The 17,279-nt window shown below is 30.7% G+C and overlaps 4 protein-coding genes across 5 annotated transcripts; 3 read left to right on the forward strand and 1 right to left on the reverse strand.

Moving 5' to 3' along the window:
* The first annotated feature begins 1,087 nt into the window (after window positions 1–1,087).
* On the forward strand, window positions 1,088–4,852 carry Dbct (Dihydrolipoamide branched chain transacylase E2). Its single transcript, XM_066727968.1, has 5 exons — window positions 1,088–1,702; window positions 2,136–2,260; window positions 2,625–3,156; window positions 3,982–4,377; window positions 4,466–4,852. Exons 1-5 carry the CDS (start codon window positions 1,658–1,660, stop codon window positions 4,700–4,702), a joined length of 1,335 nt encoding a protein of 444 aa, XP_066584065.1. The 5' UTR covers window positions 1,088–1,657; the 3' UTR covers window positions 4,703–4,852.
* Window positions 4,853–5,127: 275 nt separating this feature from the next.
* Window positions 5,128–12,651, reverse strand: Lap1 (leucine rich repeat containing protein 7 lap1). Its single transcript, XM_066727965.1, has 10 exons — window positions 12,109–12,651; window positions 11,844–12,010; window positions 11,651–11,786; window positions 11,286–11,575; window positions 10,486–11,197; window positions 10,025–10,215; window positions 9,494–9,953; window positions 8,635–9,413; window positions 8,485–8,556; window positions 5,128–8,404 (listed from the first exon to the last, which is right to left on the reverse strand). The coding sequence occupies exons 2-10, from the start codon at window positions 11,997–11,999 to the stop codon at window positions 8,228–8,230; spliced, it is 2,973 nt and encodes a 990-aa protein (XP_066584062.1). The 5' UTR covers window positions 12,000–12,010; window positions 12,109–12,651; the 3' UTR covers window positions 5,128–8,227.
* A 120-nt stretch (window positions 12,652–12,771) lies between these two features.
* Polr1C (RNA polymerase I and III subunit C) lies at window positions 12,772–14,577 on the forward strand. The gene is made up of 6 exons (XM_066727969.1): window positions 12,772–12,975; window positions 13,133–13,192; window positions 13,276–13,466; window positions 13,542–13,915; window positions 13,999–14,247; window positions 14,318–14,577. Exons 1-6 carry the CDS (start codon window positions 12,928–12,930, stop codon window positions 14,431–14,433), a joined length of 1,038 nt encoding a protein of 345 aa, XP_066584066.1. The 5' UTR covers window positions 12,772–12,927; the 3' UTR covers window positions 14,434–14,577.
* Window positions 14,578–14,818: 241 nt separating this feature from the next.
* LOC136773961 (KICSTOR subunit 2-like) lies at window positions 14,819–17,088 on the forward strand. 2 transcript variants are annotated; one of them, XM_066727967.1, is made up of 9 exons: window positions 14,819–15,296; window positions 15,368–15,514; window positions 15,573–15,724; window positions 15,788–15,928; window positions 15,994–16,132; window positions 16,256–16,449; window positions 16,514–16,664; window positions 16,747–16,854; window positions 16,916–17,088. In XM_066727967.1, the coding sequence occupies exons 1-9, from the start codon at window positions 15,216–15,218 to the stop codon at window positions 17,084–17,086; spliced, it is 1,284 nt and encodes a 427-aa protein (XP_066584064.1). In that variant the 5' UTR covers window positions 14,819–15,215; the 3' UTR covers window positions 17,087–17,088. The 2 variants fall into 2 exon arrangements, with proteins under 2 accessions (XP_066584064.1, XP_066584063.1); XM_066727966.1 differs by having other exon boundaries at window positions 15,994–16,449.
* The last annotated feature ends 191 nt before the right edge of the window (window positions 17,089–17,279 follow it).

A 17,279-nucleotide genomic window follows, 5' to 3' on the forward strand; every position in this document is an offset into this window, starting at 1 on the left:
AGAATGAATAATTCATTATATCGATATATTTGCTCATTCTTTCGATAAACTTTTTTTATTCTTCTAATGATAAATGTTTACTGGCTGACAATTTTCTTTCTGTGTTAATTGTTGTTTGTTCAACCTATAATTATCAATTAACGTAAATCTTATACGGTATAGTGTACTTATAATGCCATTTGTTCACTTCTTCAATCTTATAGTGTTATAAATGCACTGTAAAATTATTATTCCATTGACCGTAATTGTTACTTAGAAATAATATATACAAAGATAACAAATTTGAGAAATGATTCATATATATATATAGCTATTTGCGTAACAGTATTTCTATGTTGACACATTTTTGTAATTGGTTTCTTTTTTCGTATTTGTACAGTAAACTGTGTGATAACGTCATCTTTACCTACCTTACCCTATATATAAATAATAGATTTTGATCGAACAAGTATATAAGCCTATATTAATACAGAAGAAAGGTTATAGCCCAGTGTGACGTTGATTATAAAAAATTATCGAAAATTATAGATACTTGTTAGCAACATTTAACGCATTTTCATTAAGCCACTTTTTTATAAGAAATGAGTAGACAAAAAATCTCTGAACGTATTTCAAGCGGTGTGCGCGAGACTATATATAAGCTATAAACAAAAATAATCTTATTTTAACGAAAGCTGGTTTGCATCCAATTCTTCGCAAGCCGCATAATAATGGCTTCGGGTCGACCCGAGCAAGAATATTCATGATTCACGTAAACAGGCTAAAGTAAGAAAAAAAACCAAAGGAAAATCTTTTCCAAGAAACTTTCTTAAAATTCACAAAACCACTTATTTTCCTCTGCACCGCTCATATATTAATATCCGGTATTCTTTTCTTTATCATAACGCAAGATTACAGCCTTGTACGAGGGTCAATAAAACAGGATTAAGAGAGAAATAATAAAAACGTAAAATACAATTAGTAATATTCTGCATGAGCTTTGGTTAGAATTGCGACTTAGCATGGTAGATATTTTGAAATGAGATCAATCGGCTGTGAACTAATTCGAATAGTTGTATTTAAAGAAGCTTGACTTATTATTCTACAATATACATTGAGTTTTACGACAAATAACAACGATTATAATTAATTCTTCTAAAATGATCTTAAACAATTCTTATTTTAGTCTTTCTTCAAACCCAATCTTCTTCTCCTGCGCAGTACGCAGTGGGCCTCTTTTCCCCCACCACTAGTGGCGCGTTTTCTCTTTCACCAATGATTTTTAATGTACTAGTACACGCCGGTTTATTATTGAGACTCTGGGACTGCTTAGTTTTTGTTGAATTCAATGATATAGTTCGGTTGTGTGGTCATTCTCCACAAGTGCTGTATTTACTTATCTGTCGTACGGTCTTTATCAGTGCTATTGACTTATACCGTTGCATAATCATCGCGGTCACGACGTTTCAGTATCCATGATTAAATATTCGAACACACTTGCTGCGTGTATTCCAGTACGATAATAAGCATACATACGATTGTCGAGCACTCGTGCTCGACCTCGCTTTTCACCATTAAACCAGACCTTTACTCTTCAGTTGTTGCTCGATTAATATCGCGTCAAATTACACTTTAATGTGACTTGTGATTATAATTGACAATTGTGACTTACCTGTCAATGGCTTCCACTTTGCGACTCTGCACCTTGCAAATTGTGCAATTGGTAATGAAATCCCGCAAAACACATCTCCTATATATACACGTGCAAAAGCACTCATTCGTGCTCTTAAATAGTTATTAATCAATGCCAATCAGTCATCGGTCGATTCCAATAAAACCTGAATTTTTCGTTAAAAAGAGAATACGTGACGCATATAAATTTATATTTGTGCGTGAATTCTCTCGGTTATCGGCATGATAAATAAATTATTTCTGTCGAAATTCTAGTCGTGCTTTCACATTACGATCCATGCGGATGAAGAAATTCAAAAGCCTGGTGTTTACATCCGATAATACTTTTAAAACATAAGTTTACTTACTAAATTATATTATTAACAAATGTATTTGAAATCGAGATCTGTTTTCTGAAGGATTGCGCGGTGCCAGTATATATATATAATACTTGAATGTTAAATAAAATTTGTATTAATCTTTAGAGCAAAAATGTGTGCAAACCGAACTGCCGGTACATGTTTCTTAGTGCAGTTCGACCTGGAACTATCGTCCCTTTCAAATTGTCGGATATCGGAGAAGGTATTCGTGACGTGATAATAAAAGAATGGTAAATGTATAAGCATATATATATATATTATACCCGTATAACCTCTCGGAGCAACATTGTACTATTAAAATTCACAAAATATAAGTTTTAAAGGAAAGAGAGAGAGAGAGAGAGAGAGAGAAAACAATTGTTTTACTATATATAGAAACGAAGGGTACTTAATACTCTTTATAAAATGCTATTTCCGTCATCTCAAATCCAAACTTCTCATAATGTGGATCAGTAATGAATAAAGCGCGAAATTTAAATCCAGGTGAATGAAAATCTAGGAAAATGGATATTTTTTACTTAATAAACTTTTGCTCCAAGATATACGGATATAGTAGTATTTACGAGCACGAAAATGAAATTGTTGCAATTATAGGTATGTGAAGCTTGGTGACAGAGTGTCCCAGTTCGATAACATCTGCGAAGTACAGAGCGACAAAGCGTCTGCTACTATAACAAGTCGTTACGACGGAGTGATCAGGGCTGTGCATTACAAAGTGGATGATGTGGCCTTAGTGGGTAACCCCCTAGTGGATATCGAGGTGGAGGAAGAAATTACCAACGTGGACGAGTCAGTGAAGAAATCTGTGAGGAAAGAAAGAAATGAAGAGACTGACTCGCAAGAAGGACATGATATTAAAGTAGAAATTAATTCCAATAAGGTACTGACCACACCTGCAGTGAGAAGATTGGCCATGGAAAACAATATTAACCTAAAAGACGTTCCTGCCACCGGCAAGTCAGGCAGAGTCTTAAAAGAAGACATATTAGTTTACATGCAGGATCTTTCTCATTCGTCGAGTATAGAACGGCCTTCCATAAGGACCAATGAAAAAACTGTATTGGGCGAAAACATGCCAGTGAAAAAATATGCAAAAGCCATGTGGAAGTCGATGACTCAATCTTTGGTAAGTTTTCGATTAGTTGTTTCTGATTAAATTAATATTGGAAGATAGGCAAATTGGATTTAGAGGAAAGAGTGTATGGGAATTTATTATGGTAGATTAATAACGATACAGCCGACTTTGGAATAAAGTGACGGTTGCTAAGGAGTTTAAATTTTTTTATGACCAAGTCACTGTGCAGCTAAAGAAGGAAATAAAGAACGAAGTGGGTCATTTCAATGTGGTAGCATTTTACATAAAGACGAGTCAATTACAGGAACTACGAAAATAGATGGGAATTATCTTTGATAATTATCGGAAGCTTATTAATTACCGCTTTCTACTATCTGGACATTTGGAAATTTGATTTGAACGATAAATTAATTCTGAATTGACTTTGAATATTAGTCGCGCTTGATGGAAATGCTATTTCGCCTTTGTTAGAAAGAGATCTTGCGTTAAAATGTTTGGAATAAGGAAAAATTAGATGGATTACCGCATATACCAAGCAAGCTCTTCAACAATGATTAATCTAATGTTATAATAATATATAGCACTCTGTATTGTTACAATTGATATATTTTGTACAGTTCAGAGTTTTTTTTAGTTTTTATATTTCGATAGTCTAGTACAAAGGCAATTCAATATCCAAACAGATAGCTTCTTAAATCTTGCTATAATTTTAATGCTCAGCTTGAAATCCTAGTCTTTCAACTCTTCTAGAGTTAAGCTGAATCTTTTGTGCAGTTGTAATCCCTCTTTTTTGAACAATGTACACGTCACGCGATTTATCGCTATGAATCCTAGGTGATGCTGATTTTATGGGAAAATTGAATTTGGATTTTACAGAGCATACCTCATTTCGTATACAGCGACGAGTGTAATGTTAGCAAGTTGGTGAAGTATCGCGATGAGGTGAAGGATACGCTGAAAGAGCAAGGAATTTCTTTGTCCTTGATGCCGTTTTTCATTAAAGCAGCATCCAGGGCCTTGGAGCGAGTACCAGAATTAAATGCATGGCTGGACGAAGATGCCCAAAACATCAGAATTGTTAAAAGTCACAACATTAGCATCGCAATGGACACCCCGGAGGGCTTAATTGTGCCAAATATAAAAAATGTACAAACCTTGAGTATTGTTGCCATAGCCAAAGAGCTTAACAGGCTACAGGCACTTGGAAAAATTGCCTCGATACCACTCGCTGATTTATCAGAAGGAACATTTTCTTTATCAAATATTGGAGTGGTAAGAAAATATTTACTGTAAATCACACATATTTCTAAATATGTAAATGTAAATACTTAAACTGTTATTGATAGAAAAATAATTTTAGATTGGAGGAACGTATACAAAACCAGTTATTCTGTCTCCTCAAATAGTAATTGGGGCTTTAGGAAAAATTCAAAAGTTACCGAGATTTGACGAACTGGAAAAAGTTTATCCGGCAAATGTAATCGCCGTTAGTTGGGCAGCGGACCATCGAGTGGTCGACGGTGTTACAATGGCAAAGTACTCCTCTATATGGAAGTATTACGTGGAAAATCCAATGCATCTACTATTAGGGGCATAATTTATATTTTTGTCTTAATGAAATATCAATTTTCTACCATTCTCGTATCTTTTTTATACTTACTTTAAAGTTAAAATAAAAATGATATTTTTATGTAAATATTAATTTATTACTACCTTGTTGTCTTATCGACAAACACATTTAAGCAAAATGGTGAAATATTCGAACCTTTCAATTACCTAAAGAAACAGTATTATATAAATTTAAATTGATCATTGTGTTGTGCTATCTTTTGTTTCCTCATGTTTACTTACTATTATGTCATCTAAGTTTAGATTATTTTTTGATACAATATAACTATTTCATATCTTGTCTCATTATTATTTACTCAAACAAATCAATTTTTTAATTATTCATGATATTATAATACATATATAGTACCTATATAGTACCTAAATAAATAACGACCAAGTATAAAGTGTCAATAAAGTAAAATCTATCAAACAATTTGTACATAAATATTGATTTATTGCATAGGGGTAAAATACCATAAAATTCAAATAAATTTCATGATTAACCATTGCTAGTCTATCATGAGCATTTTGTACATCAATTCTTTAGATTAGAAAGTACACAGCTTAATTTTGTCGAATGACTAATGTATCAAACGTATATTATACTTGTATCATAAAATACCAGTATTGATTTGTCTATTTTATTTTTCTCTTTTAACAATATAATGTCTGTTATATTTATTATAATCATTTATAATATTATCTTGTTTATTCAAGCATATCGGTATAACGAGAAAAATTATAATAGGTTTTTAACACAATGAAGATGGGTAAATATCGTGATAAAACTCTTGTTAGTAATTCATGCATCTTATACACAATATTTCACATAATAATTATTTATCGTTTTAGTATTATATTTTAAAATAATTTTGCTCGAATACCGTCTTCAACAAATTAATGCATTCTTGCCTTTTTGCATCCATTTATCATAGCTACCAAATCATTTTGTATAATTTGTGCTCTAGTAATTTATTAAAATAAAGTCAGTCTGTTCAGTAGAAGATCTCATTACTATATTTACGCTAATGGTCCGAGAAACATTTACTAGTATTAAAGTCTATCATTTGAAACGATACGCTTTTTTTTCTTTATTCTACCAGAAAGAGAGTTTTTAGTTTTTGTTAGAGGTATCCTTTATTCTAACTTAAATGCAACACACACCCTTACGCCTTAAATATACGACAAGCTATATGCTCACGTACACGTGAAAGACCAAGTACAACCTTATAATGTAATACAGTTACAAAAAATATACGTTCATCAAAAACCGAAGGAAGTCTATATAAATCATAGAACGTATAATATAAAATGTTTTTTATCTAAAGCTCAATGGAAGAGATCCGATACATTTTTTGTCATTTTATTTTATATGCGTTTCACATATAAAAATGTGATTTTTTTTATATGACTAGGTAAATGTTATTGTAAATTATATGAGAAGCTTAAAAGACGAAAAAGCTATAGCGTCTGTAAATCAATAATAATTACGATAATAATCATACAAAAATATGTAAAAGTAGTTACCTCTATAAACCTTTGAAATCCATTCAATATTAACTTCGAAGCTAAATACTTAATCAATAATTATATATATATATATATATATATGAGTAAAAATAACAATACATTTAAGAAGCAATATATCGTTATTATAAAAATTTAACGTTATTAAAACAAGAAATTTAGCTAAATACTAAAATTATTGGTAAATACATAAGGGTCAATTAATCATTATCATTCTGATACAAAAATATAACATTTTTCTATCGAAATCAGTTTATATGTATAGCGCAATTACTAAAAAAAGTATTTCCATCATATTTTGTGCTATTTGATAGTTTATATTTTTAATTAGCGCTATTATGCATTGCTTCTAATTTAAAAAAAAACAGCAACTTATGATTTTAATGTCTATAACACTGGCAATCGTATACGACCGATAAATGATTCCTACAATAAATCATAATTTCCATGTGACACCACAGATAAAAATTATTAATAATACTACAAAAAAAACTGAAATTGTAAATAAGTGAAATGTGCAAAAAATAATAGTAATAATAAATAGCACAGTTTTTAAGCTTTTAATTTACCTGTAAAAACAAGAAAGAGGCAATTAATATAGATGTAATTTTATAATGTCTGGTAAAAATTCTAACAAAACTAAGTTCGCAAATCATAAATTATTGAGCAAAACCAGAAGATAAAGTTTATTAAAAAATGCTTAACTTAATCTATCCGTTACGTATTATAATGATACCATAGTTAAAACTATGTATGTGTGTATGTACCGGGTGGATGATTAACTATAAGCAAACCTATAACTTATGATAATATAATTGTAAGAAAAAACTTATGTACCCCCCTGTATGTGTGTGATTTTGAAACATAGCTCTTGCTGGAGAAACTATTGAGGAATGAAAATAACTTAATTCGAGGCGTCACATTAGTTTAAGTAACATTCTAGTGATCTCACTAATAGAAACAGATCGGCGATATGCTTTACCAAGTAGAAGAGTCGAATTAAACAATTTTTAATCCTCAATAAATTCTTCATTAACGGCTATATTTAAGCGGTACAGGAACTGCTTTCTTAAAATTTTTGATGCTATCAAAATTTATCGGATTGGCCATAAGAAACCAGCTACCCGGTATACTATAAATATTATTATGAAAAATACGGCACATAGAAGAATATTTTTCTTTTCAATTTCTTGTTTGCTACATGAACAAGGCTCCCACAGTACACCTAACTTCTATCTTCTATCATTCTAACGGTTATTTAAAGTTATAATTGTTACCTTAAAATATTTTCAAAACGGAAATTGCCTCAGAACTATACTTGCTATTCTGTTTTGTTTCTTTAATAGTAATAGTAATAGTAATAATAATAATAATAACAATAACATGTGTTTCTTGGCAGTTAGAAATATATACTAATATCACCAATATAGGATAGCTATACTTTTTCTTTAACATTTAAACAACATCTATTACTCATATATAAAATTATCTCGATTTTTTAAACTATACATATTAAACATTGAATTGGCATACATATTATGCTGAACATTAAATTAAATTTTTGAGAACGAGAAGAGCAACCGTGAAAAATAATTCGGATGAAAGCATTGTTACATAAGGTTTGATTTTTTTAAGTAAAATAAAACATTTGTGATAAAAAATCGAAAGCTGTGAGAACCCCATCTAACGGCCGTATATAAATTTGTAGTATATGTTTATGTATATATATATATATATATATTCAGGTATACAATTAATAAATAGTCTTCAATCTGGCACATCAGTTCTTATAAAAGAGAGGATGCAAGTTTCAATACAAATGAATAAAACCCAATATCGAGAGCTAATGAATTGAAATGTGCGTCTATCGTTAGTACATATTTTGTTTAAATGAAATGATTATTCTAATTGTACGTAGGTATTCAGTCAGAATTGTTTAATACGTTATTTAGGAATTTATAAGAATTCATTGTGAAATAGAAAATTATTGGTGGCGACTTATCATCATTGACACTATAGCACCAGTTGCCCGAAGAACAGCAACAGCATTATTATGATCTGCTTTGGTGAAATCAATACCATCCACTTCTAAAATTTTATCACCTGGTCGAAGAGTGCCTTGAGCCGGACCATCAGGATTTACTTTTGTTACAATAATTCCCTAAACATAAATTAAATAATATTATAGCAAAATTATATTATAACTAAATTTAATAAGAGTAGAAAAATAAAACGTCTTACGGTTTCAGCCCCTGCTACACCTCCAGCAATGCTAAATCCAAGCCCTGGATTTTTCTTTATTTGAACAGGGAGCTATAATAAAATACATCGATTTCCATATTAATAATAATTAATGAGAAAAACCGTATTATTAATATTTACTTAGCATACCACATTAGCGTTTTTATGAGGGCCAAACATCCATTTAAATCTCGGTTTTTTATCCAAGAAATCAGATTTATTAGCTTCTAGATTGTTCAAAGTAGAATATTTGTTAAGCGATACAGGGGTACTTCTACCGGAGTTAGTATTAAGTTTAAGATCATTAAAATGTTCAGTAAGCTGTTCAATTTTCACCGAGCCATCGTGTATTTCTGTACCACTTATAGTGATATCGGATGATATATCAGAAGGAGCATCATTTTCAAAAACGTTATTACCATTAACTATTTTTTTCGAACGATCTTGATACCTTAATTGAATAGAAAGTGGACTTCGATATTTTTTCCCTGTAATTGGAGACGTTGGGATACAAGATTCATTCAATACTTGTGAAGATTCGTTACTTTCCAATGATAGAACCGTACTTCCATTTAACGGATCGTTATTCGTATTTAGATTCTCGAAATGCTTTATTCTTGATATAGGAATTTTGCTTGGTTTAAAACATCGATCAGTTTCAAATAATAATTCAGATTTAAAACTTTCTGATGGTATTTGTGAAGCATCAACAATATCGAAAGAATCTGGCTTCTCATTATTCGTCACATTATTTAATACCTCTGTATTATTTATTGTATTATTTTTATTTTGCGAAATAACTTGTCTATCAAGTTTACTCAATTCGACAATGTCAGAATTTTGAGATTGATCTTCCTGTAGGAATCCATTTGTTTGAGAAATAGTACAAATTTGTGAAACCAAAGTATGGTCATGCTCAGGATGAGATACTAAAATTGATAGATAAATGTTAATCTGCGAATAAACGGACTACTATTAATATAAACCACTATTTCGTCGGTAGTATTACCACAATTAAGTTGTTGAAAAAGAACAGCATTTTTTGAAAAAGCCGCAGCAATATGATACGGTGGAGGTACTGGAGGTATTTCATTCATTTTTATTGGAAGAATATTTGCATGTTCAGAAATCCTAACGTCAGCGGCCAAAGATAAATTCTTAAAAGGTTCGGCAAGAGTTTCTGATTCCACAATCTTTGCTGTATTTGTTTTGCAGTATTCATCAGGCTTCCACGTTGAATTTACATAATCTGCTATTGTTGGGCTTTCTATAAGATAGTCTGATGTTGGATTACGAATATACTTTGCTTCTCGTATATCAGGGCTCTTCTCTTGTGCAAGAACTGTTTTAGCTGCTTCATCAGACGATTCTTCCGAATTAACGTGCTCTTCAGGTTGATCACTCGTAATATTACGGTTGAAATTCTTTGATAAATAATGATCAGCTGATGACATAGGTGAATGGGTATTCTAAAATGTGAGTACAAAAAACGGTTACAAACACTCGAGAATTTTATCATTTTTAAATTTTTTCTACTAACTCTTTGATCATGTACACACTGATGTTGTAAATTACGTGCATGCCTAGCAAGATTACGTAATTCTTTAGGATAGGGAGTTGGTGCTCGATGAAGTTGTCTTGGTACTTCAGACTCAACATCAGCAGCAAAACATATTTTTCTTCCAGTTCCGATTATTGAACCTGAGATTGGTCCTATAGCTTGAGCCATTTCTAATATATGATAAAAAAGTGAAATAAAAATATCAACTCATAATCTGTTGTAATAATAAGTAATAATTTCAATATACTTTGAATAAAATTATACACCCTTTAAACAGAAAAGAGAAATTCAAAATAATATTTAACTTGCATGTTTAATTAATTTATACATTACCATCTTAGTCTTCATTTTCATCAATATTATCCACTAGCAGCATTAAAATAATTTAGCAATAATAGAAGAATAAGGGTTAAAAAATGAAATTCAAAAAGGTTACTTACGTTCCAAATCTTGACGTGGTTTTTGAGGCAGCATAAAACAGCTTAACACCATCATATCCTCTTCACAGTTAAATTCTTGTTGTAGTGGCACCAATGGTTGACTTTGATTGTCGCTTAGCCATAATGCTTTTAAATTAGTTAAATTCAGCATGGACACTGGTAAAAATTTTATACAATTATTTACTAAATTTAATACTCTCAACGACGATAAGTGACCCAGTTCTGGCGGGATTTTAGTAAGATTATTTGATCGTAATGAAAGTAGAGATAACGCGCTACAGCTTCCAATTTCTGGCGGCAAACATCTTAAATAATTATTGTCTGCATTTAGACAATGCAGTTTTCGCAGAAGACCTATAGATGATGGCAAGTATTCCAGAAAATTCTTAGTAACTATAAGCTCCTCCAAACTTGACATCTGTCCAATGTCATTTGGCAGTGAATTAAGTTGATTGTCATCAATTTTCAATGTCACTATTGTGTTCAAGTAACATAGTGAGTCTGGCAATTGATATAAATCATTTGATGACAAATTCATAATAGATATGTCTCTCCATCCCTGTATTTCAGTTGGTAAAAGTTGTATTGCATTCATAGTACAATCAAAGTGATTAAGACGATATAATTGCTCAATGTTATTTGGTATACGTCTGATATCATTCCCATCTATCCATAGTTCTGTCAAACTAATAAGATCACCTACTATTTCAGGCTAAAACATAGTAAACAATATAATTTATAATTTCAGTTTGACAATTGTTTGATTATTGAAGAATGAATATCCAAAAATAAAATACTACCAGCTCAGTAAAATCATTATTGCCAATATCAAGTCTTTGTAAATTCACTAAACGACTCATACTTTTGGGCAAAGTCATCATATTGTTTTCTCTTAATTCAAGAGTTTTCAAAGCAGAAAGTCTTCCAAAATTGGCTGGTAAATATTCAATATAAGCATCATTTAAGTATAGTTCTCTTAAACCAACAATATGTGTGATAGCATCTGGGAAGCGCTCAAATGGATTGACACTGATATCAATTGATCGAAGATTTTTACATTCCTTTATACTGTCTGGAAGCTCTTTTATATCTAAAGAAAAATGGTCAATATATTTTTGATATGTCTAAATAAGTATCAATTTGAAATAATCGATCTTTAACTAACTATTTTTGCTAAGGTCCAAGTATTCTAAGTTAATTAATGATGCTATGGCGGGTGGTAGTGTACTGACTTCATTGTCACTAAGTGACAATACTCTTAGCTCATGACATTGAAACAGAGGTCTTGGAAGATCCTTGATCTATAAAAAAAATATGTTACTTTATTGCATTAATTTGATAGCCTTTAAGAAACTTACTCTATTGGCATCCAAATATAATTTTTCCAATGTTCTTTCATATATGAACACATCAGGTGGTACATCATAAAGATTACAATGATTCAACTGAAGTTCACAAATATCTTCTTCCTGAGCTCTTAAACATGTAGCGCACTGCCACCAAGCACTACCCATTTCATTTACTACTAAATAATTGAAAACAATTAGCCAGAACATAATTAGAATGTTATAAAAAAAAAAATAATTTTTGATACAATATTTTTATTTTTATTAAATATATTACCTTTGGTCTTTTAATGATAATCCTGTAGCACCATTGAATTCAAGTTTAAATTTGGAAAATTAGTTATTAATCTGAATATTTATAGTTTCCACAAATTAAGCTTCACTCCCATTAAAATTATAAAAATCGTGCAGCCATAATAGCTTTGTTAAGTAATTTTCTTCGTGTTGGTCGAATAAGTGAAATATTCTTCATGAGCGTCATTTCGAGTAAAACTATAATTTATTTATAAATTAAACCATAGGTTTCAACTTTAGACTTAGAGTATTCTTCATCACAAACAATTCTATTAAATTTAACAATGATAAAAATTATAAGTTGTTATCTTGATGCTAGCTTAGCTAGCTGTCCAACTATTTCTTCAACTTATACGTTCAGAATCGCAAATGATTACAAATTAACAATTCTATGTAACAATAATACTAATATTTAACAAATGTAATGAATACTTAAATACCGATAATATTACATTGGTTATTATTGACGTGATTGACGTATTCATTTTAACAATATAGGGATAATTTACGGGTTTATAGGGAAATAGTAAAATAGTTCTCTTTTATCTACCAACGTTTATAGTTGGCAAGAATGCCCATACCCAACCAAATCTGAGTAACCAAACCAGACGAATAAACCGCAAATGTGCGCAAAGCAAACATCCTGTAATCCTGTAAACAGCGGCTAAAACGTCCATGTTGCGGCATGCGGCATGTGATCCAATTGGATCATTTGGATCCATGTCCTGCATCAGTCAAGTTCAATCAGTCCATTTAAAGCAATTTCTCCCTTCATCTCTGCTAAGAGTTTATCAGTGAGACAATGGCTTCCAAAAATCAAATTTTCATGGAAGAATATGGAGTGACGAATGTAAATTTATAAGCAAATATTATCGAAATGATTAATTTAGTGGTTCAAGGGGGCCTATAGGATCATTCTCCTTACCCCAATTACAATGAAGAATTAAATAAAATTAATTTAGTATATATATCTCTTAAAAAGTCAATTATATAATTATGTTTTTTAGGGTCCAGAACACTCTGGCTATAGAGTATCAAAATTTTGGAGCTTCGAAAATTTTAAAAGAGTAATGTATTAATCATTTTAAATTTTTATGCTTTATTAATCTTAAAATTGTCAAAAAAAACATAAATTTATGAACTGTTGCAGGATCTTAGGATTAAAGTTGTTAGAGAATCAAAAGATAAAAGAGAATTGGAATTTGACATAATAGGTTGTTCTGCTGCTTTAGCCAATGCATTTCGGCGAATACTTTTAAGTGAAGTACCTAGTATGGCGATAGAAAAAGTTTTTATTTTAAATAATACAAGTATAGTCCAAGATGAGGTTCTTGCTCACAGGTATATTTGCTGGATGGTATTACTATTTACTTTTTTATAATATAATGTGTTTATTGCAGTAAAATTATATTCTAGACTAGGACTAGTACCATTGAAAGCTGATCCACGTTTATTTGAGTATCCTTCTGATATTGATAAAGAGGAAAACGAAGTTAGCGATCAAGACACATTACGATATGAAGTAAAAGTAGCTTGTGCGTGGAATACACAAGTTTCCAAAGATTCTCGTCGTCCAGATGATATATATAAAAACAATAATGTTTATAGCAGAGATATTAAATGGGTTCCTATTGGAAGACAGGCAGATATTTATCCAAAAGCTGCAGAACAATTAGGTGTATTAGAAGATGATATACTTATATGTAAAATGCGACCTGGACAAGATATTCATGCTTTTATGCATGCCGTAAAAGGAATTGGAAAAGATCATGCAAAGTTTTCTCCAGTAGGTTTGTACTCACTTGCTTGTATACTTTTTGTTTGATCACTACCATTCTCTTTGATAATGATAGTAACAATGCTTTTTATTTAGCTACTGCATTTTATAGACTATTGCCAGATATACAAATTTTAACATCTGTAAGAGGAGAAGCAGCTGACAGGTTAAAAAGCTGCTTTAGTCCTGGGGTTATAGAAGTTGTAGAAATAGAAAAAGGAAATCCAAGTTCCAGAGAAGCTAGAGTTAAAGATCCACGATATGATAGCTGTTCCCGTAATGTTTATCACCATGAAGATTTAAAAGATTGCGTTCAGTTAGGACGCGTGACGGATCACTATATTTGTAAGCAAATGGTTTTAAAAATCTCTACAAATTACAAAATTAATTATAAATAACTTTTCATAATTTTTAGTTACAATTGAGTCTGTTGGAGCATTACCATCAGCTACTTTGTTTATTGAAGCCATAAAAGTTCTTAAAAATAAATGTAAAACGTTTTTAGAGGAGCTTGAAAGTTTCAGTACTTAACAGTACTTAATGATAACTATAAATGACGTTTTTTTTTATTATTAATAAATTGATTTTTAAATGACGTATATTGCCTTAATTAGTCTGCGACAAATTCTTTTTAATTATTGCGCATATAAGAAATATTTTTCTTAGAAACACTAATTGCTAGTATATGCTGCGGGAAATTGATTCATGTGTGGCTCGGATTCGACAGGTTCGGCTTACAGAGCTGCCAGAAACGAATAATTTCCTATCTTCGCCATGCCTCCCATTCCCTATGTAACACAGAATGAAATTCATAGTTAAAAAAAGAAATTAACTATTTCTGGCAAGCTTGTTTAGCTATGTCTCCCTATACGTATGTATTGTATATTTTCTTTTTATTACACTTCGGTATCAGTGCAATAAGCTAAAACATGAAAACGTATGTTTGTCTACTTCAACTTCAATTAATTAAATTACACCAGTTCGCCCAGTTCAGTATTGTGGCGTGGTGTGGCGTAAAAGAACAAACTCTTTTCCACTCTAGCCAATAGCCATTATTTTAGTTTTTAAATTAAACCCCTTTAAGTTTAACTCTTTAAAAAAGCCAAAAAGGGGCGCTTATATCGGTAGAGTGAGGTAGACGAAGACTTACTGAAGTTGGCTACATAAACCAGACGAAAAAACAAAAATGGTTGAGGTTGAGTGAGATAAAAACTAAAGAGACATAACCGTCATAACCAAACATAACCTTGAGAAATATGATTAAACAAAATTTTAAACGAAGAAACTTATTTCATTCTTATAAATTGTAATAAATGGATCATGAAGAAGAATTTTTAAATTTATATTTCATCCAAGTTTCACAACTGTGCGCCGATAAAGCTAAAGAATCAGTTGTAAGAGAATAAAAATAAGATAATACCATTTTAATTTTCATTCCATTAAAATATTTTTGTTTATTATTTAGGATAAAGAAAGAGAATTATGTAAACAAGCTCAAATGGGTCCATGGGGTATGCTTCTTATGCATCTTCCTCAAATAGCTGTAGCAGAACGATCTTATGCAGATTTAGGATTTTTGCATACCAAAAATAAAGGCTTTCTTAGAAAAGATGTAATTAATGAATAATCTGTTATATTTATTATACGATAACTATCTAGGTCTTTTACAGAATTCTTTAAGAACTGTTTATGAATCATTGAAATCAGATTTAAGAAGATTGGATGAAATAACTAGAGGAACAAATACCATTGGTGCCACTGTCGCAGAAGTTTCATTTCAGCTTTGTCAGTTTATTACAGCAAGGATACAGTTAATAGATTTGTTAGTATGACAACAGAACCTAATTTTTATTGATATGAAATCTGATAAAGTATTATTTTACAGCTATGAAAAAATGTATAATATGAGTCTAAATAGTAAAATTATGAAACACCAAGAATTGCTGTTATCGATAGAAACAATAGTAGAGGGACATTTACTTTCTTGTTCTCATTTAGCATTAACACCAATAAAAACAGCTCTTACGTAAGTTAAAAACTATTTGTAATTTTTGACAATTATGATTTATTCATTTTGAATTTTGTCATTAGTTTAGAGTGCGAAATATTAGTCCAATTAATAAGGGCACATGTTGAAATTCAAAATTGGTGTTTTTTGCCAAGTCTTATGGCCCTGTATGGTGCTCAAGCCCGAATGACTGCTTGGGAGCGTACTTTGCAAAGCAAGGAGGTTTTTTATGCTTATTCTAACTATATAAAGTTCAATAAAATTTTAAGAAATTTGTTATTTTGTATCTGGCCATACAAGAGTCTAGCTACAAGGGTATCAAAAGTACAATTTTCCTTCTTTCAGTCTTGGAAATTGGGTTTTGGTGCAACATTTCTTAAGGCAAACCAGCAGCCTGCCTTATTTTTGTGGTTAGTCAAACTAAAAAATGCTATTTTAGCTAAGTGCTCTTTATATTTTCATACAACTTTGAGTCAGCAAGCTAGCCCTGGAGAAATGAGAAGCATAATGAGTAAACAAAGTATAGATTATTATCATAAGTAGGTTTTTTATTTATTGAAGCTACATTCAAGATAATAATAATATTCATAAAAATAATTTTAGAATGCAAAGTTTTCAAAGAAAGCATGATATCTTGGGAGTTCTCATAGTTTTTGATTCAGTAGGAATTGAAAATTCAGGCCCAGGATATAGACATCCTCGTCGAGATACAGAATTGTCTGAAACTTTTTCCATAGTTGTCAGTTGCCCTAGTGTAAGTATTAATTTTCTTTTAATTAACAAGGCTTATTAAAATAATTATAAACAATTTTATCTTTTGCTTTAAACAATTATAGAATTTTGTGCAAAGAACAATTCATTGGAGTAATATCCAAAATAAAATTAAAGAACGTTATTCAGAGCTCAGTTTAATGGATAAAATAATCTACACAAAAAGCTTAGAGGTATGATAATCAGAAAAAAGTAAAATAATAAGTGCCACCAAATTAATATTTGTTATTTTAGGATTTATGTACTTATGCAATGGTGAATACAGACCCAAGAATGACATTTATATGTATATATGAAACTATTAAACAGAAAGATAAAGAAAGTCATGTAACAGCGTTTATGACAGATCTATGCACACAACTTAAGTGTAATAAAACCTATGAGTGTTTGAAGCTATCTAAATAAAATTAATAAATAATATGTTTTATACCTATTTTGCACTTTTAAGAAATATTTATATTTGGTAATTATTTCTTCTATAAAGTATATAGGTGGCTTATAAGTTAACAAATCTATTTAATCCGTCAATGGACGCGCGGGATGTCCAGAGTACTCCAGAGCACCCCAAGAATAGAAATCTATCGGTAAATTAGCGAAA

The sequence above is a fragment of the Prorops nasuta genome, unplaced genomic scaffold (assembly GCF_024137725.1).
Source record: "Prorops nasuta isolate Cenicafe-Biocafe unplaced genomic scaffold, Cenicafe_Pnas_1.2 PNAS00005, whole genome shotgun sequence".
In the NCBI taxonomy this organism is placed as follows: domain Eukaryota; kingdom Metazoa; phylum Arthropoda; class Insecta; order Hymenoptera; family Bethylidae; genus Prorops; species Prorops nasuta.